At 44.2% G+C, this 13,503-nt stretch overlaps 1 protein-coding gene across 1 annotated transcript; it reads left to right on the top strand.

Annotated features, from left to right (window-relative positions):
- The first annotated feature begins 3,620 nt into the window (after window positions 1-3,620).
- Window positions 3,621-13,182, top strand: ephx4 (epoxide hydrolase 4). The gene is made up of 7 exons (XM_070832887.1): window positions 3,621-3,863; window positions 6,281-6,366; window positions 7,625-7,782; window positions 9,536-9,664; window positions 10,027-10,130; window positions 11,146-11,294; window positions 12,942-13,182. Exons 1-7 carry the CDS (start codon window positions 3,621-3,623, stop codon window positions 13,180-13,182), a joined length of 1,110 nt encoding a protein of 369 aa, XP_070688988.1.
- Window positions 13,183-13,503: the final 321 nt, after the last annotated feature.

The raw sequence follows: 13,503 nt of genomic DNA, 5'->3' as shown, positions 1-13,503 counted from the left end.
TGAACCCTGAGCACCATGTTTCAGTTTAACCCTCATTCAAAAATACACAGAATGTAGACAAAACACTGGTTTATATGCATATGTTACATGCACGCATGACTTTTTTTTTTTTTTTTTTTTTTCTTTAGTTAACATTCTTGCACAGAAGTACATTGAAATTTAAGACGTTCCCAACATGGAAATGAATAATTTCAGTTCCTTATTTGCTTGACTACTTGAAAATGCCATACATTGTGTTAACTGTACACACATAGCACTTTGTTGTTTATGCAGTTCTGGCTGTTCCAAAGTTGTTTTTGGAGATTATCAACATATTCTGTATGTTACAGATTGTATAAGCTAAAGTATATATTTTTTTCTTACTCAAGATAATAAAGCTATTTTCACTAAGGGATCTTTATTATTTTGTCACTACATGCTGTTGTAATGTCAGTGTAGTCCAAAGCTCACCAGTAGATTATTCCTACAGTCCCATCTAAGACTTGTACATGACCTGTACCAGTGCAGTATGAATATGTTTGTTTGTTCTCATACATACAATACATACAGTCAATGGCTGCACCATGTATTTACCCTGCAGAAACATGAGTACATCTGAATTATTCTGACCATAATATGTGACGGGGACATGCTGGGAGACAATATGCATGGAGACAACACTGCAGGGTTATTTTCTACCTGGTGCACGGCTCGTTACAGAGTATGTGCACTTCATATATTTTTTTTAATAGTATGTCCTACAATTTTAGCAGTGTTTTAGCACCTCACCTTTGTTTTTTTTTCCATTTTCTTCAAGGTCATTTGTGAGATAACCAGAGCAGGACAGGAGCAGCAGTGATGTGCAAAGGTATGGAGGTAGGCCTACTTCCTTGGACCAGTAAAAGAAAGCAAAAAGGAGCTACATGTTTGCAGCCATACTTTTTGTTTCATCTGCTCTCCAAGCAGGGGTGGAAAGAGTTCTAGTGTACTCATTACACGGGTATTAGTTCTTCAGAGAAATGAAATGTGAAAAGGGGACGCAATGGCTTTGACCCCCGTCTCCAAAAGAATTTCTCATGCATCCCATGGGAGGCTGAGGACATGGAAACCAAGGGGGCAAGTGTCCATTGTGGAGGTTGCTGGTGCCTGGTGGCAACATGAGGAACCTGCTGGTGGACACCAGTGGTGTTGAAGGAGGCCTTTTGGGCTGGCTGGCCCAGGGGTCTCCTGGAGCAGCAGCTAGGTATCGGGATGCCAGAGGGGCTGTTGCCAAAGCGAGAACTGGGGTAAAAAAGGAGCTCAGGGAAGCCATGGAGATGGACTTGGAGACAAACCACTCCGGTAGAGGAAGCTGGGCGCTTGGCTCAGGCTGTGTTTTGCCTGTGGAAGAGAACTGCTGACCCACACTTTGAGGAATGTCATTTGGGGGTCGGGGACAGTGGATGCAGAATGGCGATCCGGGGTGGTGGTTCTCATTTTTTAACCGAAGGGTGTGCTCCAGTTATGGGGGTGTCACACTGCTCAGCCTCTCTGGGAACGCCTATGCCAGGGTGCTGGAGAGAAGTAAAAGCGGATTGTGTCCTGGTTGTGGAACAGTGGACCAGTTCTTTGTCCTTGCAGGGTTACGGAGGGGGGGGGTCATGGGAGTTTTCCCATTCAGTCTACATTCTTTTAGTGGATTTGATGAAGACTTAAACCATGTCCCTGCAGTCCCCGAGTCATATGAGGGGTACGTGGGCTGTTACTACAAGCCATCCTTCTATAATGTGAGTGAGAGCTGTGTCTGTATTGTCAGCAGGCAGTGAAACATGTTCTCTGTGGGCCTCCATCACACACTGGAGGGGTTTGCAGTCGAATGTGAAGCTGTAAAAGAGGATACTGAGTTTGTCTGCCTGAGATGTTAAAAACAAGCGGTAAAATCAGTTCTAAAATTCACAGGTAGCCAGTGAAGGGCAGCAAGGACTGGTCTGATGGGGTCACTGGCAGCAACGTTTTGTATTAACTGAAGTCTATGGATGTTTTGCCAACTGATTCCAGAATGAAGTGCGTTCCGATAGTCAAATCTGGAGGAGATAAAAGCATGGAGGACCTTTTCTACGTCTGCAGGGGAGAGGAATGATCTGGTGTTAGTGAGTCGTCTAAGTCGGGCAAAGCAAGGCCGTGTCCCTGCAGTCACCTGAGCATCAAAAGACAGCTGAGTAACAGGCAGACAGGTGTCAGCAGTAATGTGGGCAATAAATATACAAATGCAAAATGATTCCTAATAATAAAGCAGCCTTAATTGAAGGGTTCAGGAGTTGTGAATAATTGATAGTGTATAGATCATTCACTAATGCTTTAAAGATGAGATATGAGCCATGCAGAGGACTTAATTTGCCACCCTCACCTCTGAAATGTTGGTTCTGCCCTGTGTAGCAACAGCGTGCAGGGGTACATATCTGGCATTCATACTGTTTTTCCTGTTTTATGTGCAAGCAGATTAGCCTACTATTTCTGGCATGACCAACAGCCCGGGGTGATGTTTAATTTTTGTAGCAGAGAAACTTCTCACTCTGGAGGACTGACAGAGACTAAATGTAGTAAAAGGTTATCAGGCAAGTCAGAAATATCACTGAACACATAAATGAATGAGACTGTTAGTTGAATAACTTACACAGGGTGGGAGATGAAAAAACAAAACTACCACCAAATGTTGCTTGGGGGAGGGAGGGAATTAAGAAAAAAGGTAGATAAACAAAAGAAATGAAGGCAAAAATAAAGGCTCTTATGAAAGCAATGAAAGAAACCAATTTCATAAATGGATGGAGGTTAAAGGAAAAGCTCTACACTTCTTTTTACACTCCATTTGGATTAAGTGACTCTCAGTGTTACTCATTCTTACTTCATTTTGTCAGCTCAGGGCCACCATGTATCTGACCCGAGGACTACAAAGGTCCTAATCTGTCATAGATCTAATCACGTGACGGATTAGGCTAATCTGAAATTGGTTAACTGGTTTATTGTGCGTGTTCTCTTGTCTTGAGCTGGCCGTGTCTGTGTTAACAGGGCCCGATAGGAGCACACCTGTGACCGCATTACAGCTGATTGGCATATTAATGCGCTGCCCTGTCGTAATTGCCAGTGAAGTCTCTCTGACGGCCTCTTATTGCCGAAGAACCGTCCGGCGAGACGATTAAAAAGAGAAACCGAGCCACCTGATTGATAAAGGCAGGAATCGTGTTGGCCACGTGCATATGCTGCCTTTTGTTGCCATAACAGCGGAAGAAGCCCCGGCGCTCTGCGGTCATTTTCGGGGCTTCCTCCGAGTCTAACGGCGCCTCGTAGCTGTGCACGAATCTGTGTAAAGCACCGACTGCACCCACTGGCTGGCTGCCCGATTTCGGACTTGCCTTGTATAGTCAACAACACCGTCTCCTGCCGAACAACCGCTGCTGTCACACGCAAGCGTGAAATCTGACGTGATGCTCTTGCCACCGTCCCATTCAGCCGCCTGTCGGGATCCTCCCTTCAGACAGTCGTGCGTATGCGCTGGTAACGAAACAACGGCATTGTCGGAGCACTGCTCAGACACGAGCAGGCGATTAACAGGCAGGGATCGATAGGTAACTTGATCTGGATTGATTTCCTGCGGCAATGTAAAGATGGCGAGAGTGCTCCACAACTTGCTGTTATTTCTCATCAGACTTGCGCTGAAAATCAGAGTTTTGGGGTATTGGTCGCTGATCTACGGTTATTGTGCTCTCTGCACCGTCGTAGCCCTGCTGAAACTTTGGTGGAACATCATCTTGAGGCCGACAACAACCTTCCAATGGGCGATTCGTGAAACTCCCCCGGCTTGTCTGAATGACACGTCCTTGGGAACCCACTGTTATGTTAGGATCAAGGTAAGACGCGCGCACGCACACACATGCACTTGGACATGGAAGGTGTCTGCTGTCTGTAAGGGGGAAAAGCCCATTGTGTGTGTGTGTGAGAGAGAGAGAGAGAGAGAGGGAGAGAGGGAGAGACTCTCTTGCACGTCAGGATGCTGGGATGTGAAATGAAACAACACCTTGGCGCGCCGCGTCGTGAGAAGACAAACAGGCCTGATCTGCGCTCACATCATGAGGCGTGTGTTGGTGTTTTGGAGCCGTTCTTCGGTGAGCTGGCGCTGCGCTCAGGTGGTGCTGAAAGAACAGCTCCTCCGCCTGACAGCCCACTCTGCTGTGTGTGTGTGTGTGTGCTCAGCATTAGGATGTCATTGAACACAGAGGCATGTCTGCCACGAGAAACACACCTAACACCAAAGCCTAAGGGGTAATTATTCTTTGACTGAGGTGAGAGCAGCAGTGACAAACATGTACAAGTAGAAGTACAGATGGAGTATTATCAGCAGCAAGTGTTCTGAAAGTATGATCCCTACCATTGTGTTACAGTCTTGACCATGAGAAGTATTTTAATATCCTAGCCTCTCCACGGAGAACTAAATGTAACCATCTGACTGTCTGGAAGTTCAGCCTGTAACACTGCTTATATTTAAAAACACATATCTAAAGTAGATATTCTCCTCAAACATGTTGTAAAGTTACCAAAACAAGAAAGTGGTAGAAAGTTGAAGTACCTCAAAGCTGCAGCTGCTCAAAGCACCTTATTAGCGTTTTTGTTTCTGAGTTTTAAACCTGAGTTTAGCAATAAATCAGATGGCCTGTGTTTGCTTTGATGCTGGGATCTTACATGGTAAGTGGCTGATGTCCGTTTGGAGATAGTGCAGCTAAAGTAAAAGTAAGAAAAATCACAGTCCGACAAAGAAAAGAGAAGAAAAAGATGTTGGGTTGCATGTATTTGTCCAGTGAGTTTGGTTTGGAAAAAGTGATTTAAGCGGTTCAAATAAACTGCTGACGCAGCCACTCTCACAGCAGGACTAAACATACAGGTCTAAGTTGCTAAGTCATTATTGATAAATCAGTAATGGAACCCCAAATCTCAACAGAGTGAGACGAATACCTGTTTTACTGAGCCACCTCTGAAAACAAGGAGGTGGGGTTGGTTTCCATTCTCTCAAGAGAGAATAGGCGCCACAATAATCCCATTTTCTGTTTGGTGAGATTTGTTACTGTATCTACGGAACACAATCCAATCCAAGGAGCAGCATGTTTAAACTGAGAGCAAAGCCCCAAGATGTTCAAAGACAAAAACCGATTAATAACTCAAGTGAACTCTTATTAATAACCCCCCACCTTACATCACGAATAAGCTCTGACGTGTCTACGGCTTCCACAGTACAGCACCTGGATAGAAAAAGCATTTATTATTTACTGGAGTCTTTCTATATGAACCCACTGTGGCTGTTACAGCCATGTTGTGTTCAGGAGCTCATTGATGATACTGCACATGTGATGCAGCGTCTGTTGGTCAAGGCTGAGCTGCAGGCAGCAGTCCCACACCTCTAAATGTAATGCTAATAATGGAGCGCATTCATTACTGCTAGTCCTATGTTGCATCACCTGCAGTTTGATCCTAAATTTAGCTGTCAAACCAGTATATCAAACAAAACAGGCTCAGTGAAGGCGGCACTGGATCAGCGACGGCACAAGAAGCTTCTTAACAGAAATGTCCCAAAATTCCTTGTCTGCGAAAGTGGAACTTAAAGCCCCCCCCCCCTCAAGGATGTGTTGTGCTTATTGTACATTCACTTGGATGGTCGACTGTGCAGAATGACGGATGTGCAGAGTTTGACACTAGAAGGCCGTTTTTAAAGTCACCTGCTGAAGAGATGGAAGTTTCTCTGTTGTTCCCTTAAATCTCAGATAAACACCTGGACGTACACTAGGATTTAGTGACATCACGAGTGGCCTGGAGGCCAATCGAGGTGCAATATGCAGCTTTCAGAGGTGTGAACCTCCAGTGCTCGTACACTGAGAAGTTTACAGTGAAGCAGAGCTAAACATATTCATAGACTCTGTATTTTTCAATTAGGGTGAAGGAACAGATGTAATTTCAAGAAGTTTGAACTAGTTTATTCATTTTGATCTTTTGCTAAAATGTATATCTGACACATTAAAAGCAGGATGTTTTTTATGTCTCCAAGCATTTCTGGAGGGGGTCTTTAAATTTACTCAGTTTGCACCATCTGATTCTCACTCATGTGTTGATTCAGAACTAAAGAAATGATTCCTGTGTTGTTTCCCTGCTCACTCTGTTACTGCCCCCTTATCTCCACACTTCTACACTCAGTAGTAGTCTTTTGAAAGTGTTGACTCGCAGATAAGAGTATCGTCGTAATGTTTATACGTAACCACCCGTGTGTCTTCTTTCCACCCAGGAGTCCGGCCTGAGGTTTCACTATGTCGCTGCAGGAGAGAGAGGAAAGCCACTCATGCTGTTTTTACACGGCTTCCCTGAGTTCTGGTAGGTCAGAGGGAAATCGGGGTGGGGGGGCCAGTTGCGGTAACAGTATTAGCTCCACTGCACTCAGCGGCTGCTGTAAGATTATGCTTGTTCAGTTGCTCTGTGTTTGTTACACCGGTCACCTCTCTGACTGTGAGAAATCCTCGGCTTCACTGTTCAGTCCCTGCGGTCTGGCTCCGGGGCTGCAAAAACAAATCCACGCCACCTCGTTCACAAGCATGATTTGCCATCGGGGTGGGGGGGTGGAGGGGGGAATGGTCCAAAGCATTCAAGATCTCTTCCTCCTGATATGAAATGAAAAATGGTGTCAACACCATTTTTCTCCTGGATTGGGGCTAAAGAGGTTGTCAAGAGCTGTAAGCCTGCTCATATCTCCAACATGCTATCTAAGCTGCTGACAGGGAGAGGGATTAATTAATGGTAGAGGGGAGCTCTTTCTGCTTCACTTGCTGCATTCTTCACATGAATGATGAACCGTGCTGAGAGTGAGATGGTTGGAAAGAACTCTTCACACTAACTGAAAATGTGCTAATTCCCTCTTAGAAATGAGAAAGAAGAGCGCGTGTGTGTGTGTGTGTGTGTGAGTGTGTGTGTGTCAGAGGGACGGCGGAGGGGTCCAAGGGGCTTACTGTGCTTTAAAGCTCATCTATATTCTAAGATCTGAGGGTTCAGTGCTGGGATCTTATACTGACTCATCAGAATCACAGTCAGGGCTCTGCATCTTGCTTCCCCTCGCCCGGCTGAGGAGGAGGAGGAGGAGGAGGAGGAGGTGGCGGAGGGGGATTTCAGTTGTGATGAGGAGCATCTACAGCAGACAAGATCTTCAGCGAGGAAGTCGTCCCAGTCCACATGATCAGTGGGCGGATTAGAATCTAAAACAGCTTCTTTTATACAGAGGTGACCTTCACTGTGCTGGAAAGAAAGCTGAGTTGTAGCTTTAAAAAAAAGTTTGTGAGGTTTGTTTGTAACTGTGTTAAGTGTTTAAAGGGGCATTCCACCAATGATGCACATAAAGTTCAATTAAACAGCCATTAAACAGTTGTTTAATGGCCTACTAAAAGTGAGGATATCTACTTCTGCTGCATGGACTTTGACAATTCTCTTTTAATCACACTCAATAAATAATACTTTCAATACCAAATCACTGGAGAACCCCGTGGAAATGACAGTAGGCTGTAAAGCTGTCTCTCGGAGTATAAAAGTAATTAAAGGAAATGGAAATAAGTAAGAGATCTCTCTCTGTGTTTGTGTGCCTCAGGTTCTCCTGGCGATACCAGCTGCGTGAGTTTAAGAGTGAGTTCCGCGTGGTGGCCATCGACATGCGGGGCTACGGGGAGTCCGACTTGCCGCTCTCCACCGAAAGCTATCGCTTCGATTACCTGGTGACCGACGTGAAGGATATTGTGGAGTACTTAGGTGAGGGAACACAGGAGAACTGTGTGTCTGTAACTTTTAATCATCTCCGAGGAGTGGACAGCGCCTTGACAGTGTCTTGGGTCAAAAATAAACTTGTTTGTCAGTGATAAGCTGCGGACAGGCCTTGGGCCTGCAGCGTGGTATGACAAACTTCCACTGACTCATTCTTACTGAACACGGGACATTGTGCAGATACAGAGCCCACAGCCTGCTGACTGCATGCTAACACTAGCAGGAAGCTATCCCGAGGCTGTCTGCACACACCAGCATCCACTAATGATTATCTGGCCAGAATGACATTTCTCTTGCTATTTCACTGGCCAGCATATCACAGTTTTTTATAGCACTGGTTCCACACTGTGTGAGATATGTCTTAGAACTGAAATGTCAGTAATGACTCCAAGAACATCACATAGTGCCTGGGAGCTCCATCTTAGTCATATTCAAGTGTGTTACAGCTATCTGACTGATCTGCCGTCGTGTTTATAATCTGATTAACTGCTAATGTTTCATGTATTTGTTGTCTGTTGTCAGATCTCAGGGACCACTACAGCGAGTACATCATCATGACAGAGAGAAATGAAGCCCAAAGCTATGAAAAAGAGAACTGGTTTATAATGAACTGTGATTATCTATTAATAGCAATATTTCAAACTATTTTTGGCCCCTTGAGGGCGGTTGACCAAGCTGCACGCTCAACAATTTAGATATCACGATCAATTTAGAATTTTACCAAGAGGGAACTGCAGAATCAGGTGATCATTCTCGGCGGGTTTGTCACTATTAGTGACATCTTTCACATTACACATATTAATAATTTGGGTGCTATTATAAAAACATTGAGTAGCGCAGCTTTAAATAATGCTACAGCAAAAATGTAAGCCCAGAAAGACCAGCCCACTGGCACCATAATGGCCTGAACATAGTCTCAAGCCGGTTTTTAAGCACATTCCTTATTAAAGATTTACGTTCTCTTAGAAAGTGCTTTTGAGGGAGTTCTGTAGTCGATGTTGTGTCTCTTCTTGCATTGTTCTAGCCGTCATTGTTAATTTCTCAACAGGCTCCCAGGAGCTAGGCACTGCAATGCATATTGCTGTGCAAATGATTCATTTAATGGTCATTGCAGTGGAAGTGGGAGGCTTGCATTGATCATATGATAACTGCTGTGCTCCGCTCTGTGATTGGACCACAGAGCCCTGTTTACACCGACTGTTGGAGCCCACACTGTCCACAATGCAGTCCACATCCACAGCTAGCCAGTAGTGCTACACCCATCAGAGGTTTGGCCTTTAACCATACATGGCATGTAACCTTTTCTTATCTTGGTAACAAATGATCAGATCTCACGTCAAACACCGGACCGATCTGGCCCTCTGTCGTTTTCCAAAAGTGGCTCCCAGACTTACTTTGTGAAGCATATGTGATATCTGTGCTGAGAGGAGGCCTGCTATGATTCATACCAGTGGGTGTAAATGGTGCTAGTACAGGACAGGAGATTAGTTTGTAGGGATTGAAACAGTAATGTGATCAGAATCCCTCAGACGGATGCCCTGACCTTGATCTGCATTTGGCTGTTTGTCATGAAATACATCCATTTGATGGGTGTAAATGTCCTCTGAGGGAGGAAGCCAGCTATAAAGAAGTGAGACCAGTATTGATTTTCAGGCTCTGACATGCTTTAATAAACAGCGCGTCGCTGTCTTCTACCACAATAACAAAGCACTGCTATATGTGCATTTGCTTTTCTTCCAAGGGTACAACAGATGTTGCCTTGTTGGCCACGACTGGGGCGGGACGATAGCGTGGCTGTTCGCCATTCACTACCCAGAGATGGTGACAAAACTCATCGTCCTTAACTGTCCCCATCCTTCTGTGTTCACAGGTATGATGTCACCACGTGCAAACGAATGGACCGTCAGATCATATTTTCCTCATACTAATTAGAGACTCTCTGGTTTGGCTCTTGGATTATTACCATAATTATTATCATTAATTAGGAAGAGTTATTACTTCACTTCCATGTTTGCATCCATCTGGCAAATCCTCTTCTGCCTTAAGAGGAAGATGATGAGAAGCTAATTACAGGAGGCTCATGTGAAGCTGGAACAGCTGGTTTAACTGGTGCAAACAGAGAAGCAAAGTCACTGAATGTTGTTACATCTACGACCCCCAAACTTGGCCTTTAATTACTATCGAACAACTGAACTGAACTCCTCTCCTCTCCTCTCCTCTCTTCTCCTCCAGATTACGCTCTGCGTCACCCGAGCCAGCTGCTGAAGTCCAGTCATTTCTTTTTCTTCCAGCTGCCCCGCTTCCCGGAGCTCATGCTCTCCATCAATGATTTCAAGGTGGTCTCTTATGTGTGGGCTTAAGCTGTTTCAAGGTCAAGGTTGTGTGTGTTTGCGTCTGGGTGTGTGTGTGTGTGTGTAGTGTTGTGTGTGCTGGTGTATGCTCCATGTCATTACAGTGTCAGGCTATTTTTAGTGTTTGCATCAGTGCCACTAAAAATAACCTGCTGTGAAAGAGGTCAGTAGTAGTAAACAAAAGGATGAACTAATCCTGTAGGAAATGGTAACTGATAGATTATTACCAATCACATGCTAAACTGGATGAGCACATAACGGCAAACATGCTGTTTATAATAAAATGTACCATTGAAATTCAGTCATTTCATTACAATTTTGAAACTTTACCAGTTTTAGTAATGCATGAATTTTTTTTCAATGAATTGAAGGAGTCGTTTGACATTTGGGTGATATTTTTTCCCTTGCCAAGAGATGAGAATATTGATAGCACTCTCATATCTGTCAAATAAAAAGCCACACCTGACCTTAGCACAAAAGACTGGGAGAAGCCCCCCCCCCGGAACACCACAGCCTGTCATTTTTTCAAAGGGTTTTTCTGCAAAGCAAAGCTGAGCTAACTGGTTACAGGCCACAGTTTCATATTTATGGTTCTTTAAGAAAGTGAATAAGCATATTTCCCAAAAATGTTTTCTGATTTCTTTAATTTTCTAAAATCTAAATGACTTCCTCCTGTAATGATTTGGCTTCACAAGGCACTTTTTAGATTTGATTTAATGGTGACATTTTTCAGATATCTGCTAACTAAATGAATCATTGGATGATGTTTCTTTATGCCTGTGCTGGAGTTTTCAGAAGTAAAAGCACAGCATGTAAAGTTGTCGAGCCAGCAGTAAGTCAGGGTGCCAGAGCTGTGACCGAAGGTCATCAGAGCTGATTTCACCGCCAAAGTACCTTTTCTGACTCATGTTACAGTGACGTCCTTCTGTGAATGTTCTCTATATCAAATTGTACCAGTCACATAAATTCACCTCTGTGTGTGTGGCTGTCTCTGCTGCAGGCTCTGAAGAACTTGTTCACCAGCCGCAGCACGGGGATTGGAAGGAAAGGCCGATGGCTCACTGCAGAGGACTTGGAGGCGTATCTGTATGCGCTCTCACAGCCGGGAGCTCTGACGGGAGCCCTCAACTATTATAGGAATGTCTTCAGGTGAGCAATAGTTCACTCACCAAAAGATGGATTATGTCAGAGATCTTTCAGAAATTCTATACGGGGATTTAGAAATAGCAGTGATAGAAGAAGTATCCCAGTCCTTTATTAAGTAAAAAGCAGCAATCCTGCAGTATGAAAATACTCCATTATAAAAGCCCTGCACTGAAAATGCCAGTCAGGTAAAGTTTTTATTAGAAAAATGTAAAGTATCCAAAGTAAAAGTACTCATAATGCCGAAATATTGTATCTAATGGTGCTACACAGTAATGGAGAGGCATTGTGCTGTTGTAGCTGGCTATGAACTATTTGATATGCTGTAGAGTAGTTTAATCTACAACAGTGCATCATTAAGACACTGTAGCTGCTGGATATGCTGTTGCCATAGGAGACCATTTCACTGTTGCTGCAGTACTTTGAGATTCTTTTTAGTCAGCATCTCAGTGTTATCAGGCAGTCACTGCAAGTGTATATGATCTGCATTTTTCACAAACTTGATGGTCTACAGTACATTGAGTACTGTGCACATAGAGACCTTTTTATAAAGTTATTTAATTCAAATTTAGTAGCGCCATCTACTGTCTGAGCTCAGAAGTGGCCTCTGTAAAGGCCACAATGCTGTCAAATATTTACATGCACATATACCGTCGTTCTCACATGTAAAACTGACCAGCTGGCCAAGAGTGATTGGCACAAATCAGATCAAAGAAAGTATCAGTGCATGTATTTTTGACATGTGAACTGCACATGCATGACTGAGCGAGCCATCTGCTCCCGTCTCAAGCAATGAGTTATCTCAGAATAGCTTTTATATGCTTACGTAAACAAATATCACGGACCCATGCCCAATGAGTCTCCTCACAAGCGCATACTGTGCCTAAGCACTAGGGACACAAATACATAAGCACACACCAACGTCCATCCATCCATTTCATATACCATATATCTACTTATCCTGTCCACGGTGGTGGGGGCTGGAGCCTCCTCCACATCCACAATATGAAATATCTACTGAGGATATGATTCAAATACTGTGTGTGATTTCAATGATGCTGCTGCTGCTGATATGTTGTTATTGTTTTATATTCTTTCTAGAATTAGAAGCAGTCTCTAAAGAGGCTGAGATGAGGAACATTTCTGTCTGCCTGTGAAAATGCTGACACGTGGAGGAGTTGATATGATAAGCCTGACAGAAATAGATTTTTCAAATGGTTTTCAGAGTGCTTCTACCACCGTACACGAGACATTGATGTCATGCTGCCACTCGATGTTACTCGCCTCCAGTCCACCAAAAAGCTTTGGAAATAGAGAATTGTGATAGTAGAGGTGTTTGAGGGTGTGTGTTACTGGAATGTTCCTGGTTGGAAAAGTCATAAATGAATGAAAAAACCAAGAAAATCCAATAAACTACGACAGTGTGACAGTGAGCCAGCATGAATAAAACTAGGACCCTAAAACTGAGGCGGCCAAATGGAGGTCAGCCATCGCAAATTAAATTTCTAACATAGATTGTAGGATGGACTTCACCGTCCATAACTACTGAAATATCACCTTGTAAATTCTGCTTTAAGATGTATTTTTTCCTTTATGTTCTCTCATGGATAATTTTTGGCTGCACTCAGGTCTTCTCCTCTCTTCTCTCTGTAGCTCCCTCCCGCTGAGCCAGAATCACGTCAGGTCCCCGGTGCTGCTGCTCTGGGGCGAGCGGGACGCCTTCTTGGAGCAGGAAATGGCCGAGGCCTGCCGCCTCTACATCCGCAATCATTTCCGTCTCAACATCATCTCTGGGGCCAGTCACTGGCTGCAGCAGGACCAGCCTGATATTGTGAACACCCTCATATGGACCTTCCTCAAGGAGGGAGAGGGACGTAAAAGCTACAGGAACTAAATCCACAGCGAGGCCTCCACCAGCCCTCCCCCCGCCCCCTCCCTCACTTGCCACACCCGGAAGCCTGGAATATGCCTGTGATACCAAGCAACATAGTGATAATGCAATCATTCTTTTAAATCTTTCACATTTCAAATATTTTTTAAAGAAGTCAGCAGTAAAGGAAAGAATCAAAGCACACTTCACCGGAGAGGACGCTGGGCAGTACGTGTGACACATATTCAAGATGTTTTTTGCACATGACATCCGCCTTAAAGTTTGTCAGTTACAGCATTACAAATGTGTGGCAAAATCTCCTTGTGACTTGTATTGTGTGGTGCC

This window comes from Pempheris klunzingeri, chromosome 6, assembly GCF_042242105.1.
Source record: "Pempheris klunzingeri isolate RE-2024b chromosome 6, fPemKlu1.hap1, whole genome shotgun sequence".
NCBI lineage: Eukaryota > Metazoa > Chordata > Actinopteri > Acropomatiformes > Pempheridae > Pempheris > Pempheris klunzingeri.
This window is presented reverse-complemented; position numbering and strand designations above follow the sequence as displayed.